Source organism: Mus caroli, unplaced genomic scaffold (genome assembly GCF_978045245.1).
Source record: "Mus caroli unplaced genomic scaffold, Mus_caroli_1 scaffold_15, whole genome shotgun sequence".
Classification (NCBI taxonomy): Eukaryota; Metazoa; Chordata; class Mammalia; order Rodentia; family Muridae; genus Mus; species Mus caroli.
Window position 1 is genome coordinate 26,543,892 of NW_028227270.1, and position 22,528 is coordinate 26,566,419.

The 22,528-nt window shown below is 41.8% G+C and overlaps 1 protein-coding gene across 1 annotated transcript in view; it reads right to left on the reverse strand.

The window, feature by feature from the left end:
• Positions 1-235: 235 nt before the first annotated feature.
• Positions 236-22,528, reverse strand: part of Tbca (tubulin folding cofactor A) — a 54,135-nt gene continuing 31,842 nt past the window's right edge. Inside the window, exons 2-4 of the mRNA XM_021180508.3 lie at positions 11,006-11,111; positions 6,291-6,377; positions 236-513 (exon numbers count right to left, since the gene is read on the reverse strand). Coding sequence (XP_021036167.1) covers positions 433-513; positions 6,291-6,377; positions 11,006-11,111 — 274 coding nt within the window. The 3' untranslated portion in view covers positions 236-432. The remainder of the gene's footprint in view (positions 514-6,290; positions 6,378-11,005; positions 11,112-22,528) is intronic.

The window sequence follows — 22,528 nt, forward strand, 5'->3', positions numbered from 1 at the left end:
TGCTCCCAGCTGATACTGCACAGGAGGAGCCTCCCCTAGTGCTCCCAGCTGACACTGCACAGAAGGAGCCTCCCCTAGTGCTCCCAGCTGACATTGCACAGGCAGAGCCCCCCTAGTGCTCCCAGCTGACACACTCTAGTTTTAAACCCAACCTGCGACTATGAACTATTTACACTTCAGATAACCTTCAAAACCACCTGATTTAATGACATTTAACTAAGTGGCCAACTGAAAATTTGGTAAAGTATAAAACAAACAAGTTTATTAGATGAACTCATTTATTTGACACATAAAGTTATGCAAAGAAAAATATATGCAACTGCATAAAAAGAACCACGTTTTCATATTATTAAACACAGCAGTGGCCGAAAATAATGAATTGTAGAATGGACCCCAGGATTTAATGCAAAAAAAATCCCATACAGAAAAATGTCAGGCTTCTAGCTTTACGGAATCCAGCACTACACGGGCTTCTTTATACTCCTCGGCTTCTTCCAAGTCTTTTTCACTTTCCTGAAATGAAAAATAGCAAAATTAAGTTTGTCGTTTAGGAATTTCAATACTTTGCTGAATATGATACAGACCAGTTAAGTAGCTTGAGAATTAGAGAAAAGGATTCTAAGATTTCTAAGTATATAACAGTTCTGTCCCTTTGTTCCTAGGGAAGGAAGAAATGAGAGGTTAGCTTATTTTTATTATATATTTTCATACTATATTTTCATGTTATAATTAAGAACACAGTTGTCTACAATTATTAGCATTAAATAATTAAATAAAATCACAAATTAGAAAATCATTATTTGTCCAACATCATCATACAAAAGATTACTTACAATGTACAAAGTAAAAACAAGGACTTGCTAATCATCCACCGTAAAATGGCACTCCAATTACTCCCATGCCAAAGGATGTCACTAATGTCACCCAAGTTAAATACAATCAAACTAGAAAAGTGGACTGTCTGCTTATTTATGAGTATATCATATTGACACTAAACAAAATTTTAACATCTTTAATTTTCTTTTAATTTTTTTATTAATTTATTTCATGTATATAAGTACACTGTCACTGTCTTCAGACATACCAGAAGAAGAAATCGGATCCCATGACAGATAAATTACCATGTGAGCCACCATGTGGTTGCTGGGAATTGAACTCAGGAACTCTGGAAGAGCAGTCAGTGCTCCTAACTGCTGAGCCATCTCTCCAGCCCCGCATAATTTTCTGATATTTAAAATTTGAGTTTTTGTACATACTAATATGTAGGAAACTCTCACTAAAATATAACAACAGACTAATTAGAGAATGTCTATGTTTTTACAGAATGGAGTCTTTGACTTTAAAAAAAAAAATTATTTTTCTTTTTATGTGTGTGAGTATTTTGCCTGAAAGTATCTGTGTGCCTCATGCACGCCTGCTGCCCATGGAGGCCAGAGGAGGCAGGGTGTGTCTGACCCTTTGGAACTGGAGTTACAGTTTGTTGTGAGCTGACTTGTGGTATGCAGCTGAACCTGGGTCCATCAGTCCAGCCCTTGAGTTTAAATGAAGTTACGACAACAAAAGATGCAGACAGTTATAACAGAGATAAAAAGGAACAATGTGTATATTCAACATAAACATGCTTCTTTCAGTAAATTTAAGTTTACTGAGAAGAGGTAATAGTTTAATTTAACCCCAAGTACAACTACCCAAACACATTAACAATTTGTATTATTTTATCTTATCAGCTATTAGATTCCTAAGGAGAAAAAAAAAGCATTGAAATTGTTAAGACATATAAATGGTGTTTCTATGTAGTATTTTAATAGTGGTTCTCTCTCTCTCTCTCTCTCTCTCTCTCTCTCTCTCTCTCTCTCTCTCTCTCTCTCTCTCTCTCTCTCTCCCTCCCTCCCTCCCTCCCTCCCTCCCTCTTCATTTTGTTTGGTTAGTGTACTGGCTAGTTTTGTGTCAACTTGACACAGCTGGAGTTATCACAGAGAAAGGAGTTAGGAGATGCCTCCATGAGATCCAACTGTAAGGCATTTCCTCAATTAGTGATCAAGGGGGAAAGGCCCCTTGTGGGTGGGACCATCTCTGGGCTGGTAGTCTTGGGTTCTATAAGAGAGCAGGCTGAGCAAGCCAGGAGCAAGCAAGCCAGTAAAGAATATCCCTCCATGGCCTCTGCATCAGCTCCTGCTTCCTGACCTGCTTGAGTTCCAGTCCTGACTTCCTTTGGTGATGAACAGCAACATGGAAGTGTAAGCTGAATAAACCCTTTCCTCCCCAATTTGCTTCTTGGTCATGATGTTTGTGCAGGAATAGAAACCCTGACTAAGACAGGTTTTTTTTTTTGAAACAGGGTTTCTCTGTGTAGCCCTGGATGTCCTGGAACTTACTTTTTAGAGCAGGATGGCCTTGAACTCAGAGATATGCTGCCTCTTTTTTTACTTTATCTATTTTTTAATAAATAAAAACCAGTTTCTCTGTTTGATGAATATCAGCATCCTACCTTTAAGAAGTTCACTATGGGACCTGGAGAGATGCCTGAGTGGATTAAAAGTACTTGTTGCTCTTCCAACGGAACAGAGGTCAATTCCTAGTACCCACATCAGGTGGCTCACAGCTGCAATGATGATTGGATGATATGACAGACACCTTTTGTCCCTAACAGCACACTGGGGGGCAACACTACTCACTAGGTCAGAGGTCCTGAGCTATAGGAGAGTAGAGAAACCGAACACAAGTAAGTGGCCTTGTGTGTGTTTATTTCCCTCTACCATTAACTGGATGTGACATTACCAGTTGCTTCAAATTCCGGTAACTTGATTTCCCCATAATAAATTATAATCTGGAATCGTCAATAAAATTAAACTCTTTCTTCCTGAAGCTGCATTGTAAAGGCTAAAGTTATGTTTTAAGTTTTAAATCGCCGTACTGAAGAGATCTATTAAACAAAAATGCTTCTAACCTGTAAGCCCCACTTGCCCACTTCCTGGAATGCTGGGGGCTATTGTTCATGCAAGGTAACAAGCCACATGGCCTACAGAGCTCACACTGAGGACATACATGAAACACACCGAGAACCAGCTGGCCCGCAATGGGGCATTTATGGTTATTAATAGGCTAGCAGGGTTATTACAGTCCCAGAACCTGCCTAGTTTAGGTTTGTAGCTTGTTAATAATTTTGATATCTGTGTTGTTCACTTGGGAGCTAAACAAGAAAGACTATGGCAAAAATCCCCCATAAACATCACTTCAGTAGTACATGGCCTTGTGGGTTCCACCTTTATAAGCATCTGACTAACGTGGTTCATGGCTATTCTCTGGGAGTTTTGGGAATACACCTGGACAGTGGCCATCCTCCTAGATAATATTTAATACAACTTGCTTCAAATCGGCTCAAAAATTATGATAGTGGTATTATGCTCACCTGGTGGGGTTCATTTTTCTGTTAGGGTTGTTTGTTTTTAATCTCAGCAACAGACATGAAACTAAGATAGTTCGGATGGATTAGTTTTGGGACTGGGACTCTCTATGTTGACCCTGAACTCACAGAGACCTACCTGCCTCTGATTCCCCAGTGCTAGAACTATAGGTGTGTGTCACCACCCTGGGACTGTGTGATGGTTGGCACTGACTGCCGACTTGATATAATCTGGAATCGCCTGGGAATACCTATAAGCTCTTGAATAAGGATATAATGTTGACTGGCTGATTCAAGTCCCTGTGACCTCCATAGGATGTAACCTGGAATTATGAGCCAAATAAGCTCTTTGTCTCTTAAGCTAGTTGCTTTTATTCAGTATTTTATCACAGCAACAAGAAACAAAACTAAGGCAGACAATAGAACCAAGAGGTAGGCACTTGCTGTGATAATCTGACCAGGTGGCTTCTAGGCCACTGCAGCTGTTTCGTGGGAAGAACATGATGTGTTTGGTATATGGTTAAGAAAAATCCATTCAATGCTGGAAGCAGAGGCTAACCTGCGATCTAGTGGGGTCTGGAGGACAAGAATGTGGAGGCCAGGAAATAGTTACAGAGGGAAGCTGGATATAAAGAAATGTACAGCTTTGTCTGCAGAGGGCAAGAGAAGCCTTCGTGCTGCAGGAGAGAATGAGGAGGGCTCTGAGGGCAAACCACACCATTTAGAGGTTCCAATTCATCCACGGGAAGAAAGCCTAAGGCATTCCCTGCTCCTGGAAAGCAACTGCAAAGGAAAGCGTGTCTTCAAGGTCAGCCACGGAAGCGGATACAGCTGTGGTCCAAAGGGAAAGGCTGTATCTTGAGGTGCCAACAGAACCTGGCTTCTATCCATGTGTTATCTGTTTCGAAGTCATGAAAGAGGTACAGGTGAGGGGGTGACTGAGAGCAGCTGAGGCAGACACTGTGTGGCATGGAGGCAGTCCCAGTGCCCCCAGAGACCCCGAGAGGCTGATCTATAAGGATGGAGCTTTAGGCACAGTGGAACCCCAGTAGAAAGCCAGGCGAAGCCAGGACCATGGTGGAGTGCTGCCGGTGTGGGGCGCACAGACAGAAGCTGTGTGGAGGAGGCAGGGCTGAGCAGTGTGGGCTGCCTATGCATTTGGATCTCGGCCAATTTCATTACAAGCCTCAGATGCAGGACAAAGAGCTGCAGGTTTTGGTGTTTTCTCTGATGGAGTTTCGTTTATTTCTTGTTATGCCCAATTCTTTTTGAAACAGGAATGTTTACTCTGTACTGAATGTATAGAATGTTCACTCTATATTTTATGCTGAAAATATACAACTTATTTTTGATTTTATAGGAACTCAGTTACAAGAATCCAGACTTTTAAAATATTGGAAAGTTTAAAGACAATAAGAACTTCTAAAGGTGGCCTGTAATCCACATCAGGAGATGAACGTGAGACTCTGGGGACAAAGGGTAGAGAAGGGTACTGCTTACAGTGGTGTCTGTGTGTCAAGTAGACACAAGCAGGGTTGTGATGGCTGGCTTTAGTTGTCAAGCTGACAGAGAGTAGACCCACTGTAAACACCAGCTCTCGGCTTTCTGGTCTCCACTATGTACATAACGTGACCCTGTAGCCAGCCGTCCCTGCAGTGATGATGTAACCTGCAATCTAAGCCAAGGAAGCTCTCCGTCCCTGAAGCTGCTTTTGTCAGGGTGTTCTATCACAGCAACAGAGAGTGGAGCTAAGACAGTCACACTGTGCATCTGGTTAACTATTAAAAAGAAACAAGACGGCTTTTACTTATATTTCCATTCCCTCATTCCTAAAGTCAGCTAAGCACTGTATGCTTTAACAGTAAGGATAGCAGTGCCACACGCCTCAGTGGCTTCCTAAGAGCTCAGCTCTGCCTCCATTACCTTTGGCTTCCCTTTCTCTCAAGTTTACAGGTTTGATTCTAAAATCCCAGCTGTTTTAAACAAGGACCAAATTAATGTGAGACACTGGATTGAATCAAATTTTAAACAGTTAGCTCAGTTATTTGTCAAAAAAAAAGTATGTGTACACACACACACACACACACACCCCAAATATACTGCTGCTCAAAACTGGTACCATGTATACCTGCTATTATGGTTCAAATATTTAATTAAATCAGTAGAATAAACATGGTAGAAAAGTACTTTTAGTGGAGTCGTGACTCAAGCATAAGTTAAAGTCTTCAAATATTGAAAAGCATGCTGGTGCACCAGGTATGATGGCTAAGACTGTCCACTTGATACCTAGGAGGCAAGGCCCAGACACACTAGTGTGGGGTTTTACAGATTAATGCTCATCTCTGAGCATGTCAACAGAGATTATTCTGATTATGTTAACTGATGCGGGAAGACCCATCTTAGCTGTGGGCTGGAGCATTCCCTAAGCAGAGACAAGCACACATGCATTCACTGTGTCTTGTTACAGATACAGGTTTGATTCTAAAATTGGTATACATGGTACCAGTTTTGAGCAGCAATATAGTTGGTGTGTGTGTGTACACATACTTTTTTTTGACAAATAACTGAGCTGTTTAAAATGTGATTCATACATGCATTCACTGCTCCTTGTTACAGATGTATGTAATCAGTCCTCCCAAGTCACTGTGACTTCCTGCTATAACGCACTAACCTGGGGCTCTAAGCTAAAGCCAACCCTTCCTTCCTAAGCTGCTCTCCTGCCAAGACTATTTCGTTATACAATAAGAGAAGAAACTAAGACACACAACAAGCAAATACATCTAGTAGCAAATTCAAGTAGCTGTAGTGTTAAATATTGAAAATTTTGGTTTTCTACGTATTAGGTTGAAAAAAATGTTAAATATAAGACAGAGAAATCTTTACTTACTAATATCTGCTGAAGATCGGTATATGCAGCCTCTAACCGACGCTGGCAATCTGGGATCATCATCCGGGACTCTTGCAGGATCTCTGCCTGGAATGAGAATATTTGGGAGACATGTTAGATGATAGAACTAATGTGTATTTATTTTATAAATTAGCATATAACTAATGATTTAGAGGAAATGGAAAGTATGATTATGTTAAATGAGTCAATGTTCTAATTTAAATTGGGTTTATCAGACTGTAATTTTGCAAAGTATAAGTTCTAAGCAGAACTTCACAAAAGTTTTGCAGTTTTCTTCCTTTTGGCAATCACTTTCTCGTGGTAAGTGGCAATTAACTGGCAAAGCTTTTCATCCAGCTCTTATTTTGAAAGGCTATTTAAAGTAAACGGTTCTCCTGCTGTCACAAAGCACCTTTATCTAAAATGGGATCAGCTGGTCATATAAATATCTCCTGCATCTTTGGGTAATAAAGGAAAACAGTGTTCAGATAATATCACAGGGAGATAATTACTGCATGAGAGAAGTTATTGAGTTATTGATCACATCGTGTGCACACTGCAGGAGGGACTCACTGAAAGACAGAGGTAAAGAAACATGAAAAGCAAGGACCAGCAGGTTCATATTTTGTTGCTTATCATGCATAAAAAGTTATTACTTATCCCTGTGCTTCATTTTAGGAGAGAGATTATTCTCCCCAAGCAGTTTGAGCCGAGTTACCAATGCAGCCCCCTAATGAACCCGAGCCTCTTGCCTGTTCCTCCTGGAGATAAACCCTGAAGAACTAACCACAGGGACACTTTGACTTTAGAGGATGTTTTTGGATGTAAAGTCTACCATTCAAAGCTAGTTGTATATAAAGCACAGCAGAGAGCCAGGAAGCTCAGTCATCAGTCAGCCAAGACACTGAGCTGAATGCTTCCTTAGTTGTCTCAGAGACAGCCAGCATGATAACCAAAGACTTTCAGAGAAATGGGTACAGGATTAACCAAGACTGCCTGGCTCAAATAAAACACTACATACAATTTAATGGCAATAATGCTAAATTATAATGGAAACTTTAGTAGGACCCAGTATCTTCATGCTTTTTTCTGACAGTCTGTCAGCTCATGCTGTAATAAAACCACTACTGTATTCAGACTCTCTATCCATATCTATTTCCTTGGATCACAAGGCATGGCTGAACTCAGAGTCCCTTTATTAACAAGGCACAGGCTAAAATCTCAAGCACAGGGACCTGACTTTACTTTCAGGCAAATGACATCTAAGCAGTGCCACTAAGCCATTTTTGTATGTCTCCTTTTGAGTATGTGTGGGAAACTGGCACGAGAACATTCCAGAATTCCCCTCCTGTGAAAAAACCTCCTGCAGAACACTTACCGGAATTAAAGAAGGCGAACAGAAAGACCAAGGTCAAACGTGTGACAAGTCAAAACGTGCATTTACAATTGTTTGCCAAGCTTTAACGTGACTGAAATGAACCTTAAGCAGCATTACCCAACAGAACTTCTATTCGTTATTATCTCTCTGTATTAGTAACAGAGCAGGATGGTCTGTTAGTCTAGCAACATGGCAAAAGCTCATTCTCTTGTATTCTACCCTGATTAGTCACTAAGTTTCCTCCATATTCACTCCCCCCACCCCCAGCCACAGGTCCAGAGCTCAAGATTTAACCCGCAGTAGGCTGCACTGAACATCTGCCATATCTCTATCTATCTATCTATCTATCTATCTATCTATCTATCTATCTATCTAATACCATAAACTATACCTGCATCAAATTTGCAAGGTGAATACTTTTCCTTGTAGCAATGAATTATGACTGCCAGGAGTGTGTGTGTGTGTGTGTGTGTGTGTGCGCGTGTGTGTATAAAATAGGTCCTCCCAGGCCTTTCACAAATTGATACCCAGCCAAGCTCATGTTCTTTACAAAAACAAACAAAAAGACCACTAAAAAACCATGGAGTCCAGTTTGTGTTGGCCAGCTATCCTGAGCATGGAGCCCTTGAGCACTGGTGCCTGCTCTGAGCTGTGGCCGACATAGCAAGTCCATTAAACAAAACTGATTTTTTTTTCCCCAGCAGCTTTCATTTGGAATTGTTTCTTGACCAGGTGTGGGACTACATCTGCCAAGAACAACAACAACTGAGTCATGACTACACAAAGAAGACAACCCCAAATACCCAAATTTAACTAACAGTATCTCCCTTGGAAAGTAGGCATTCAAATGCATGGTACCTTTCTTTAGAAGACCTGAATAAAAGGTTGATTCTAATGCTTACTACACTTTGTCTCAGGGAAAACCAGGGTCTTGGTGTAGTAACTGGGGCACATAAGGATCCCTAGGGAAACCATGGAGTGCTTTACCCACTGATGTGAAATTCAATTTAAAACAAGTTGCAAGTTTTTGGGTATTTATCCTGGTAAAATGGAAGCTGGGGAAGACTAAGCAAGACTCATTAGTTTATAACAATCAATAGACTGGAGAACCTACAAGTTGATCAGTTTCTTTTATACTCAAACATAAAAACTGAAAGGGAAACATTCTAATTGATAAGAAGTCTTGGTCAGGGAAGAACGCTGTGAAATAATGTGGCAATCTTAAGCTGGTAACTGGTTAGGATAAGGGTTTCGGCTTCTTTAGTGAGACGGAGCTTATACCCAGGGTTGGGCGTGACCTAGAGTCTATAACAACCTATAGTGTCAGCTGTCTCTGAAGCCCATGACAGTCATACTTGTTTGTCAGATGGAACTCTAGAAATTACTGCAACATTAATTAGTCCTCGCTTTAAATGGTGCAGGATGTTACCATACTCAATGTGGTAAGCTACGGACCCATTTGACTTGTGTTGGTCTGATTATTTCTGAATCCACTGAGGGAAAAAGGAGGTGTGGAGTCCACTCCACTCTGATACCCCAAACAAGTGTCATGAGATGTAAATGGTGCAAACATTCCATGTAAAGCTTGGACAGACTGACTGTACCTGACCATATACTCTCTATAAGAAGGTCACTTCAGACATAATAAAGAGACAGAAAATAAAAGGATGGAAAAAGATGTGGAAACATTACAAAACAAGAGCAACAGTGAAGACATTAATACTGTACAGCGAAGAGTCCTGCAACACTGACTGCTGCAGATCAAGAAATGCTGTCAGGGATAAAACAGGTGTCACATTATCATACTGTTATAAGCACATCAAGGTAACATGACTCTGTATGAACTGAACAGATAAACTGACAAATGCACATAAACAGATGGGGATTTCCACACTTACAGTCAACAATTTATAGAAATACTAGAAAAAAATGAGCAAAGACGGGAAAGAACTAAACACCAGCACAGAAAGCTATCAGCCAGGAAACAGAACACTACAAAAGAGAGAGAATGCATATACGTTGCAGCCCTATGACACACTGCAGCAGAGCACATCCTAGATCAAACTACAGTAAAAACACAACAAATCTAAACCCACAGTCACACTCCGCACAGCACCTAACTGCGATGTAATCCCTCAGCAGGGTAGTAGTGGCACACACCCTTACTCCTCACACCTGGGAGGCTGAGGCTAAAAATGTAGCCAGACCTAACCAATGGGGAGAGGGAAACACACTGCACTGAATGCTGACATCATCAAAGCTAAGCTTGCTTACCTCAAAAATGTAGAAAAAGAAGCAGATGTAAATAGCAGCACTTCCTGCAGCAGAGGCAGGAGGTCAGACTGCTCTAACCAGGGGACTCCAGGACTCTACATACAGAGCCCCTGGTAAAAGAGACAAACCAAGCAAATAGCAACCCCTCCCAATCAAAACAACAAACAAACAGAAAAAAGGCAGTGAATGAATTCAATGAATGAGCTCAAAACAATCAAAGGAAATGAAGTACAAACTGATAAACTTACAAGTAGAAAAAATACAGAGGAAAGTCAGCAAACGGTGATCTAAAGAAAAAGTCCACACGCTTCAAGCAAGACCAAGCGAGGAGGCAGGAATCGCCAAAAGCTGCACAGACAGCCCCCGCAGCCCCTGCAGATAAGGACATCTAAGAGCAACTACAATCCTAGCCATTCACAAGTAACAGTAACGGAGCCCACTCCTCAGAACTTAGGCCACTATCCAACCAGCCAGTCCATCGTTTCCTGCAGGTTTCCTGACTCCATCTTAACCTACAATGAGTTCTAGTCAGTGTGCATGCAGAACACTTTCCTCATCCCTTCACTGGAGATGAACATCAATCTCCTAACTATTAGGAAATGAAATACAACATATATTGTATTTTAGTGGTCTTCACATTAGTTTGGGAAGCTATCTCTAAATGTAAGCATGTAAGTGAATGACTATAGCCTCTAATTTTATGTTCGGCACTTAGCAGTCGGGGAGCTGGGGTTCCCGGCTGAGAGCACCCACAGACACTTGTGTCTGACATGTGAGCACTGTGGCCTGCTGTGGCCGCATCACCTGTGCCATGTCCTACCTTTGCTGAGCTTTATTTCTGCTTTGCTAGGGGTCTCTGTCTGTGCTTGTCTGACAGGGCTCCCCTAGTCCACAGGCTGGCTTCTAACTGGCAGCGATCTTCCTGCCTTAGCTTTCTGAAAGCCAAGCTTACCGACATGCTCACCACAGCCATTCCCTTCCTTGTAAATGCAAGCTCCTGTCACAGTGCACAGCGCCCGCCCGCCATCTGAGTTATCCCAGTTCTTGTAAGTGTCAGCTTTACCTGCTTCTTAATGGCGTAGTTCTCTCCATCTTCAGCCTTCATTTTTTCAATCTTTTCTTCTTGCTGCTTTGCTTCTTTTTCGTACATCACTCTTTCTTTGACCAATCTATAAACAAACCAAGAATGTTTCAGAGAATTAGATTTTTTTTCTCTAAAGGATAACAAAGAAACTATGTAAATACAAAGCCTAGTTGAAATACTAATTAATATGGGTAGGCAAAATGGAGGTAGCTACTTTTAGCCACTGATATAAGTATGAGCCATGTGTTCCAAGTCCTCTACTGAGGTAAAGTGTGTTTTACAGCTTTGAGAGAAGCCAACCCAGTCACACCAATCTCAGTCAGATGGCAGAGAATCCCATTGTAAGCCCCACCTCTGGAGATCTCCAGCTGCCAGGCTCTACCCCTAGGCTACTATGGCAGACAGGCTAGACCCCCCTCCAGCTGCCACTAAACCCAAGTGGCCAGGCCTCCAGCCTAAGGACCACTAGTGGTTAGACCCTGGCCCTAAGGAGCTCCAAAGGCCAGGCCCTACTCCTAGACTTTCCCGGTTTTCCCTCCCAATACCTCTTGTGTGAGGTTTATTGTGTGGTGTGACTTTGTGGTGTTCCTTGGCTTCCAACTGTCAGCATACCTTTCGTGAGCTATAACCTTTCTTATAAGCTATAACACATGATATTTATTGGGAAAGACCCAAGAGAGAGGGTGGCTGCCTCTGCTCGTACATTAAGAAGAAAACCCACTCTTACACCGGCAATGTAAAGGAGCTAACACTTCTGTGTTGCTTTTTAAAACCGATTTTTGTGTGGCAGTTTAAATATTCTTGGCCCAGGGAGTGACACTATTTGGAGGTGTGGCCTTGTTGGAGGAAGTGTACCACTGTGGGCATGGGCTTCAAGACCCTCCTCCTAGCCATGTGGGAGCCAGTCTTCTCCTGTTTGCCTATGGAACAAGAGGTAGAGCTCTCAGCTCCTCCAGCCCTACAACTTCCTGGTTGCTGCCATGCTTCCAGCTAAGATGATAATGGACTAAACCTCTGAAAATGAAATCTATACCCATTAAGATTATAATTTTTAAATATTAAAATCACGACAAATAATTGTCTTAAAAGGTCCTTTAAAACAGTTTTGTTTTTGTTTTTTTTTAAAGGAAGTACTGAGACAGAGAAGTTTATGTATATATTAAAAAGCTGGGATTCTACTAGGTGTACAATCCTTGCTTAGCAAGAGTGAGGCCCTAGGTTTGAGGGCTAGCACTGCAAGAAGTAGCTGAGTTAAGTCTGGATTTCTAGTTTTTGTCGGCTGCCTCAGTAGGAAACCGGAGGGTGCACTCTCACTACTGGCTGGAGCTAAATGCAAACCACTCTTTTTGAAGAGTCATATGTTATGAACTGCCCCACTTCATACATATTCCTATTTTCCAAACACACAGGTCATGAAGGTTTAGATGAGACTGTCCCCCGTAGGCTCAGTATCTTTGAATGCTTGGCCATCCACTGGTAGGACTGTTTGGGAAGGACTAGGAGATGTGGCCATATTAGAGGAGGTTTGTCACTGGGAGTAGGCTTTGAGGTTTCAAAAGTCCACACCATTCCTAGGTAGCTTCCTGTCAGGAGGTAGTGGGTCAGGACGAAGGCTCTCAGCTACTACTCTATCACCTCATATGCTGTCACATTCTATGATGATGGTCATGGACTCTAACACTCTGAAACTCTTGAGTCCCAATAAACTTCTGTAAGTTGCCTTGGTCAGTGTCTACAAAGCAATGGAAAAGCAACACACACACAGGTCTTATGCTTAGCTTCTGCAAGTTTTGGACTTGCAAGCTGTGCATCTTGTATATCATTATTATTACAGAGTCGCTTTTTAGTTATCATCATGTAACAACTATTATTCATTTGTATTCAGAATCCAGTGCCTTATCAACAAGGCAGAGTGTTTCCAAATATTTCTGGTTGCTAAACTTCTCTAAAAAAGTAGTCAGTCATCAGTAGTCCTCCCAACTCTATGACAGACTCTATGAAAGAGAAACAATGTAAAGGAGTCTACTCATGGTCTGAGTCCACATTCACTGTTTCCAGCCTTGGTAAGTAAGACAAAGCCCAATGGGGAAGAACTGCTTAACTCATGGGAGTCAGGACGTAGAGGCAGAGAGGGACCAAGGACAAGATTTGTTTTGCCAGGGCATGCCCCAGTGATCTACTCCTCCTCCTCAACTCGGCCTAACTTCTCAAAAGTGTCATCATATTACCAATTCATCAAGGGATTACTCTGTTAATTAAGACAAAGATCTTAGGACAGCAATAGAGCCCCCAAATGCATGAGTCTTTGGGGGCCATCTCAGATTCAAAGCCCAGTGAGCTGGATAGGCTACCGGAGATCACAACATTCCATAACATCCTGTAATTCAAAGACATAATCAGGGCGGCAACCTATGGCCAGGGCCAGATGAGGTTAAGAGCCATCAATGTGTTAGACTTATGTTATAGTTGCTCACTGTAACCTGAACGTTTAGGAAATGAGCCTAAGGAACATGAATACATTTGCCTTTAAACATTTTCATATTATAGAAACAAAGTGATTCTGAAGTAGAACAAAAGTGAGAGACAGTAATGGAGAAACAAAAACACACTGGTAACTGGTATACAGTGTTTTGCCCTGCAAAACATCTGACTCGAATCCCTGTCACCCCATTATGTTTGTCTACATAGAATGGCAGAAACGGCCCCAACAAAATTAGGCACACCTACCCACTTGCCACATGTAACACACAAAGGCTCAGGAAAGAGTTACTGGATAAAAAATACTGCCCTAGAAACACAGGGGAAAATCCCCACCACCTAGTGAGAGCCTGTGATTCTAGTATACACACAGTAAACACAACAGGAACAGTTCCACTTAGCAGTATCAGTCAATACATGATTGACAAGTTACATGACGTTGAAAATACAGCTGCTAGTAGCTACAAAGCATTATACAGGACAAACATAAGAGCTTATTAGGTATTAAATCCTGGGTATAGAGGTCATTATCACATCATATATAATAGTACAAAGAAATTCCTACCCGTATACTGTGCCCATGTCCTGGTTTCATTCTAAATTGTTCCCCTAAAAAGTATGTGTGTTAAAAGTCTGGCTGTCAGTTCAGGGGGGTTGAGGAAGGGATAGATCATAAGGTTTTCATCTATCTATGGAGCTATAATCTGATGGCACCTTAGGGAAATGATGGAATTAGATCATTATATTAGATCACTTTGAGATAAGACTTGGTGCCACACATACAGACACATTTGCATGCACACAGACAGACAAACAGACACACACAGAGACAGAGACAAACAGCCATAGTGGCTGCCTAGCAATGTGGTTGGGAAGCTTCTACACTCGTTTGGAGGCAGGATCTGTGAGGAGCTTGCACAAGCTTCAAATGCTGTAACTAGTAGCTCTTACTGGGTGATTCTACCAAGAGCTTGCAGACCAGGATACCAACAGGTACATGTACAGTGAAGATCAGACTTAGAGGAGATTTCAGCCAAGAACAAGGATCTATTAGGAACTGTGATAGAGTACCTGGGCTGCAAGAACAGGAAGGATTCCTATGAGATTACAACTGACCCTGCTCAACTCTCAGCCACAGCCCAGAAAGGAATGTTTGCTGGGAGAGCCTGTCTCCCAAAACAGTTTGTCTTGCTTAAGCAAACAGTTGCAAGAAGAAGAGACTACAGACCCTACAACTGCACCAACTTCCTTATTTTCAAGCCCTCACCTGTCTCTATAAAGGATTCCAGATAGCTTTTCCCCCAGCAAAACCTCCATTCCTAAGGGAAAGTGTCTGACCTTCACTATTTGAAATCAACAGACTCATCTGTAGAGGTCAGACTCTGATCTCTTTCTGCCTTCTGTCTCTTTACACTCTGAAATCTAACAAACCAGACTGGAGCCATTCATGTCATACTGTGGCAAACAATCTGCTCCATTTTGTGTAGGACTTCAGACCTTGTGGGAAGGGAGAATGAGCCAAGGGTGAAAGTACAATGCAGGGCAGTATTAGTCAGGTTTCTATTGAGAACTCAGACTAAAAGTAGAACACAGGGTATTGAAAAGTTGCAGTCTGGCCCCAAAAGCTGGGGGCAAAGGAGGGTAGGAGAGCTAGAGAGCTATGCCCTGAACGAAAGACAGGACGACTCAACAGGACACCAGAAGAGAGAGACTACCAGGGCACCTCAGGATGGGTACCACCACCCACCCACCCCCTTCCAAGCTCAAGGAAGGAGTAACCTTATTTGGAAGACTGTCTTAAGAAGAGAGTCTAGGGGCAGGACCACCTAGGAGAGTGACACTGGAGAGCTCACTGCTGCTGTGGTGCAGGGGGTGTGGCTACTGACTGAGCATTCAGAGGCTGCTGGCCTTAGTGTTCTGACTTGTTACAGTTAAGCAGCTGTCCCACTACCCCCTTCTACCACATCACCCTGCCACCACAGGCTCCAAACCAATGAAACCATCTGACCATGACCTGAAACTATGAGCCAGAAGAAAGCCTTCCTACTTTAGGTATCCACCTCAGGCATTTAGTCACAACAACAAAAGTTAACATTTCCTTATAATAAAATATTACAAATGTGGGGTGCACAAGGTAAAATTAGATTAGGTCTGTCAACCAACAGTTACTTTTTTTTTTTCTTACTCATGTGACAAACTTCTTCTTTTTTTTTTTTAAATTTATTTATTTATTATATGTAAGTACACTGTAGCTGTCTTCAGACACACCAAAAGAGGGCGTCAGATCTCATTACGGATGGTTGTGAGCCACCATGTGGTTGCTGGAATTTGAACTCAGGACCTTCGGAAGAGCAGTCAGTGCTCTTAACCATCTCACCAGCCCATGACAAACTTATTACTCATTATTAGTAATAAAATCCAAACGTTAAATCAATCTGTGCCTCTTTTAGCATACCATTTAACAAGTTCCTTTAAAGACAATAGATCAGATTTCACCGTTTAAACAGTAAAAGCTTTAGTGAAAGCTTATACTGACTATTAAAACAAAAGGAAAATAGAGCACACATACAAAGGTTAAGTTTAAGAGGTGCACTGTATAACTACAATGAATTGAAAATAGTACGGGGAGTAGGGGTGAGGGCAGAAAGAGCTGGGGAGACGGCTCAGTTGGCAAAGCACTTTCCACATAAGCTGAAGGACTGAGAGTCTGCTCTCTGGCTTTCACTTTAAAAAGCCTGGTATGGTGGCGGACACGAGGAAAGGGAGCAGCAGTAGTTGCTGTTGTTTCAAGCTAGGTCTGATGGTGCGCACCTTTAATCCCAGTAGCCCATCAGTTTAAGAGCAGAGGCTCTGTGAGTTTCAGGCCAGGTAGGGTCACCTAGTAAGTCCTCTCAAACAGAAAAGAAAAAAGAAAGAAAACCAATTCTGAGCTCTAAGAAAACTAAAGCTTTCAAAAGGAGAAGAAATGGGTCACCTACAAAAGAAGGAACACCCATATTGACATTATATTTCACATTAATAACAATAGCTATCAGAGGACAATCAATTAATCCCTTCAACATTCTTAGAGAAAATGACATAACCTAAATTTATAACTATAATAAAGGGTGAAGGAAAATTCATTAACTCATTTAGCAATTACTTATTGAGAAGCTACTGTATGCCAGTCGTGACCTCAGATACCAAGGACATAACTGTGAATAAAAGTACAAAAGTCCGACCTTTGGCACTTTCTAGTGGGGTGAAATGATAACAGACACAGCACAGAGCATGACAGATCATGGGAGGAGCCCAGAGAAAAGAGAGTGAAGGGAGATGGGTGATACGGAAGGACCGCAACTGAAACGGAGGTAGCCAGGGACGTGAAGGTGCATGCACTAAGATCTTAATTCAGTGATTTATGTAGGTAACCTATGAACGATGTTATAAGGCAAGTGAACTGTTCATACACCCACACAAAATCAGAAAGTTCATCTACGGCCCCCTTCTAAGAAATTTATTTAAGAATATATGGTACAAGTAGGAAATTCTTAAAACTTTTAAATAATGAAAAAAATATACTGTAGCAAACTGAAAATTAAAATCTAGAAAAGAAGCTACAAGAACAAAAACTTATGGTCCATACAATGCTTCAATGAAAGTGTGTGAGAGGTGTGTGTGTGGGAGAAGTCAACAAGACTGCTCTGTAGGCCACAAAGACAACAGTCTAAATGAGAACCTTCGTATGAGCTCTAGAGAAACATCTTAAAAAGAATGGACTCAAGTCTAAGAATAAAGAAAATGGGGGCCAAGAGATGGGTCAGTGGTCAAGAGTACTTCCTGCTCTTCCAGAGAACACGAGTTTAGTTCCAGCACCCACACTGACTGGTAATTCAAGCTCTGTTCAGAAGACCTAACATTCCCTTCTGGCTTCTTCAGGCATACATACATAAAAGTGAGTCTTAGAGAACAGAGAAAATGAGTAACGAGGCAGAAGACAGAAAACGTAAGTTTTCTTTCCATCATACAGCTATAAGGTCTATGATCCTCTGCAACACTCACGGTATAATAGGAAACACAAATGAAGAAGACTCCATTTAACCTAGGTTACCAGGGAGCTCCCTCGGCAACAGAAGCTCTCTATGTAGGGAAATGTAGTCCTGTAATAATCACACTTAAAGCAGCATGGCCCATGGGCTCATTTTCAGCTTCACTTGCTTTGTGTCTTCAAGGTCTGCTTAAAGACCAAGGATACTGTGGCGGTTTGAATATGCTTGGCCAAGGAACAAGCACTACTAGAAGGTGTAACCCTGGAGTAGGTGTGGCCTTGTTGGAGGAAGTGTGTCACTGTGAGGGTGGACAGTGAGATACTCCTCCTAACCACATGGGAGCCAGTCTTCTCCTAGCAGCCTTCAGATGAAGATGTAGAACTCTGTGCTCCTCCTGCAGCACGCTTGCCTGGACGCTGCCATGTTCCTGCCTTGATGATGATGGACTGAACCTCTGAACCTGCAAGCCAGCCCCAATTAAATGCTGTCCTTCTAAGAGTTGCTTTGGTCCTGGTGTCTGTTCACAGCAATAAAACCCTAAGACAGATATTTACCAAATCTCTCTCATAAAAATCATGACATAGGTGTTGGCAACAATGAGTCCTGGTCAACTAATGAAACCTAAACTATAAATAATATTTAAAAGTATTTTGTAAAAATTTCAAACCTAAATAGCCAATCTCCTGTGTGCAGGTCTTAGATGTGAAATCTCTAGTATGACTCTACTTCCTGACAGACAAGGGTTCTTTTCCACTGACAGAGCTGCTGACAAGCTTTCCTTTTTCTAAAGAAACAACACTTTTCAGATTTCTACTGTGAGACACGAAGGAAAAGAAACTTGTTGAGGCCCTAATGACAAATAATTTGATACTGTATTATATTCAAACACTAGAACCTTAGTTATGTCTCTACCCATTTTACAGACTACTTTGTATAACTTTGTGTATCTGTGTGCATGGCATATGTGAGTGTTGCTGGGTGCTGGGCGCTGTTCCTCTGAAGCCATCCTCCTTGTTTCCAGAGCCAGGGTTTCGCACTGGCCCATGGAATTCATTAGTTAGGCTAGTTGGTGTACATCAAGGATCCACCTTTCTCCATGCCCTCAGATTTCAAGCAAGGACTTGGCATTTCTCGGTGGTTTCTGGGGTTTGAACTCAAGTCCTCATGAGAAGCACTTTACTGTCCCAGCTCTCTCCCTAGAACTACAGTCTCTTGTCATCTGCACTGCAATAAACCAACCCCAGCTGTTTGGTGAGGGGCAACAGCTCCTCTTTACAGTGAGGCAGTGTGACAGTGCATCCTACAAACATGACAGAAATTGGTGCTGCCACTACAGATGAACTTTAATGTGATTCTCAAAGCCTTGAGCATACAACAACAAACCCGTGTTTCGGTGTGCTCAGTTATGACCAGTGCTGTGTGCTCCTTAGAACTCATGCCTTAGTTTCTTGATAAGAGAAACCAATCTTGGTTATGATCCCCAGGAAGTCACATCTCTCAACTTAAGTCAGTCCTAGTGTCCTTACCTAGTGTCCTGTTGATAGAACGGATCTGTCCTGTGTGTCATGTGCCAAAAGGTCTGTGGGGTCATGAGAAAACTGACTTTAAAGGACAGGCCATTCTAGATATCAGGTAACTCCTAGTCCTAGTTGATGTCACTGAAGTCTTTCCAAGAACTCTATCTGCAGATTTATAATAAGATAATTAATGATCCTCACATCTTAAGCCATGTAAATCTCTTGTCTTCTTGTCACTTAAGCTAACAACATCTGTACTGACACACCATTCAGTTACTCCACAGGACAAAGATTATGTTCTTGTTTCTGCTCGAATGGAAAGATGTCCTGAGGCTCGCAAGCCCAGGAACCACACAGCTCTTGAGGTGGGACAGTGTCCCAGTGGAAGGGCTGAGACACAGGAGCTCAGGAACTACGCAGCTCTGAGAGGAAGCCACTCAGCAGATGCCTTGCAATTCCCAGGGGAGGGTATCCATTGCTGAGTTGAGAAGCTGAGGACCCTATGGCTTCTTCTGATGAGAAGAGTCACACCAGGCAGAAAACTTCAATAAAGAGATTTATTGAAGGGTCCAGGGTGTGAAGGGATGAATCCAGGCATGGCTGCCCTCTGCTCTTGGGAGCTGATGGCAGGGAATTGTATAAAGGACAGTGCTTATATAGGATTTCTTGGTGGGTGGGTGGGCTTTTCAGGGCAGAGATTTCCAGATTAAGGACTGGTGGGATTTCAAGCCCTGAGCTTGGAGAGCTCAGGGATTGGTGTGTTTTTGAGGGAGGCTCAGGGATTGGTGGATTTTCTTGCTCCAGAATTGATGGCATTTTTTTTTTTTTTTCACCTCCCTTCCCCTGCATCAAGCCATGGGTTAGGGTGGAAGTCCCTCCTGGCTGCAGCTTTTGCTGAGATGCTGTGTCTGTGGAGCTGCTTAGGAAGGCTGGAGAGGAGGTGCTGCCACACTGTACAGCCCCTGTGGGACAGTTCCTGTAGTGGTGTTTCTTGAAAGCCGTAGGCTGAGGAGATGCCATTTTGACAGCTTCTGCCAGCATCTTACCACTGCTGCAGGCTGGGGCTGGAAGGAGGTGGCGGCTGCCACTTTGAAGGCTTTTACAACATACCACTTAGGAACTATACCGCTAATTCTGGAACAGTTCAGTCCAAAACAAAACACTCAGAACTGAGAGACCTCATCTTTTCTTCTTGCCATTTTAAGTAAATGTGAACAAAGAAAGTAAAGATAGAATTACACAACTCAGTTTTCTTTTCTAGTATATCAAGAGGTATCTACGCAAGCCTTGTGGAAGGCCATTTATAATTCAAAACTTTATCAAAAATATTAAACACTTTTGCTTTTAATAATCTTGGTGGTTATTGGAGGTAAACTCCACAATAAATATTATCTTTTATTTCAATCACATTTTCATTTTTACTTCTGTCGAGTGTCAAACATTGAGATGTCAGAAGAGGGAAGCCAAGGTAGCCAGAATTAGCACTGATGGAGTTTCATGGAGCTAGGTTGCCTAATGGTGCTACACAGGAAACACCAGGAAACCATACCCACCAGTTTATATGGTGGGAAACTTACACTGTCAAATCCATGTCAATGTATTGAGCAAGACTTCAGAATTTTCTGATTTAGGGTGCACCATCTATAACTATATAGTGTATGTAGTTAAAATTTGGAGTCATTCTCTACTAATTCTTTTTATGGTCATTAAAGAACTCCAAATGAGACATTCTATTTTTCCCAATTTTAAATGACAGTAAGTCAAGATTTCAGGATCAGGATTGGGGAAGATAGCTCAATGATAGGGTCTTTGCCTTGCATGCATGAAGCCAGGGTTCAATCTCCATCAGCACAATAAACACACAAATATATAAAAAGACTTTGAGAGACGATGAGATGGCTCAGTAGATAAAGATGCTTGCTGCCAAGTTTAACAATCTGGATCTCAGTACAATCTCTGGAACCCACATGGTGCAAAGAGAACTTTCCCCACTTCCCCTCCTCAAGCTGTCCTCTTCCATGTACATACACTTATATACATATAAAATTAAATATTGTTATTAAAAAGATTTTGAGATTATTAAAGAATTTTCAATAGTATCCTATATTCTTGAAACTTGAAAGTGCAGTACACAGACAAAATGAGAAAGGGCTGGGGAGGCTGTTCTCATTGGAATGCTTCCTTCACATTCTTCAGCCCCCTCTCTCCATCTCTGAAACCTAACTTACGTGCTCCTACCTTAGGACCAGTCCACCACTGCTCCTCTCATTAGCCCAAGATGACAGTGGATCCTATGGATCGTCACGACCTGAGCACCCCATTAACACAGTGTTCATATTTTGTCTACTGCTCTGGAAAGCATATGCCCTTAAGGACTGGTGGTGTGCCTGATATCAGCATCTAGCAGGGTTCGTGCCTCAACAGGTGTTACCAAGTACACTCATGATCCCCGGAGGTAAGCAGTGACTGATTTGTTTTCACTTGAAAGAGAAGTAGCTAATGTAAGGCCATGAGGCTGGGAAATGTGAAATCAGGATTGCAGTATGAGTGCACTTTATATCCACCAAACTATATCATGCTTAGAGTAAATGAAGTGATTTATAAATCTTTAATGTCTTTTACCTGTTCCAAAAGTAAAATAATTGAGTAAAGTAATAATAATTATAATGTCTTAAAAATGAAACACTACAAGAGTAGTGTGCAGACAACTTGCCCTATTCTTGACAGCAGCTACTCAGCTCTCAAGAATGGAAGCAATGCATTGTTCCTGTGTAGCCTAAATGAAAGAAAATGAATGCTTAATTTGATGGCATTTGTTACCGTATTTCTTCCAGTACCCATTAATTAATCAATTAAACTGGAGATGGTTCAAGTTCTATTAACTGCTGAAGTAGAATATATGCTTTAATTAATTTTAATAAGTAAGTTAGACAAGACATTTTGTAAACAGCTAAAATGATGCATGCCAAATCCAAAATCGATATAACTGTTTCAAAACTACAAATCTTAGAATTAGTAACTCAAAAACACCAATAAAAAAACAATAGCCCATGAAGTCTCTAAATTGTCCCTTTAGGGTTTGAGACATCAGTGACGTTAATGAGTCAGTGATAAAGAGCACTTCCTGCTCTTCCCGGGGGCCTGCGTTCTATTCCTAGCACCCAGAGTCATGATCAGAGCCACCTGTAACTTCTGTTTTAGGGGATCTGATGCCTTCTGGATCTGACGCTGTTAGTCTCTGTCTCTGTCTGTCTGTCTGTCTCTCCTATCTCTGTCTCTCATACACATACACACATACACACACACACTTTTTTTTCTTAATAACAACTACTGAACCTGATTTGAAAATTCAAGAGTTGAATTTTCTTAATTACTCTAAAATTGGTGATTCCCAGACTGTGAAATCCTTCAAGTGTTTCTTGTCCCAAACTTAAAATATACTATCTAATTCACAAAGTGTGTGTACTAGTTTAAATTCA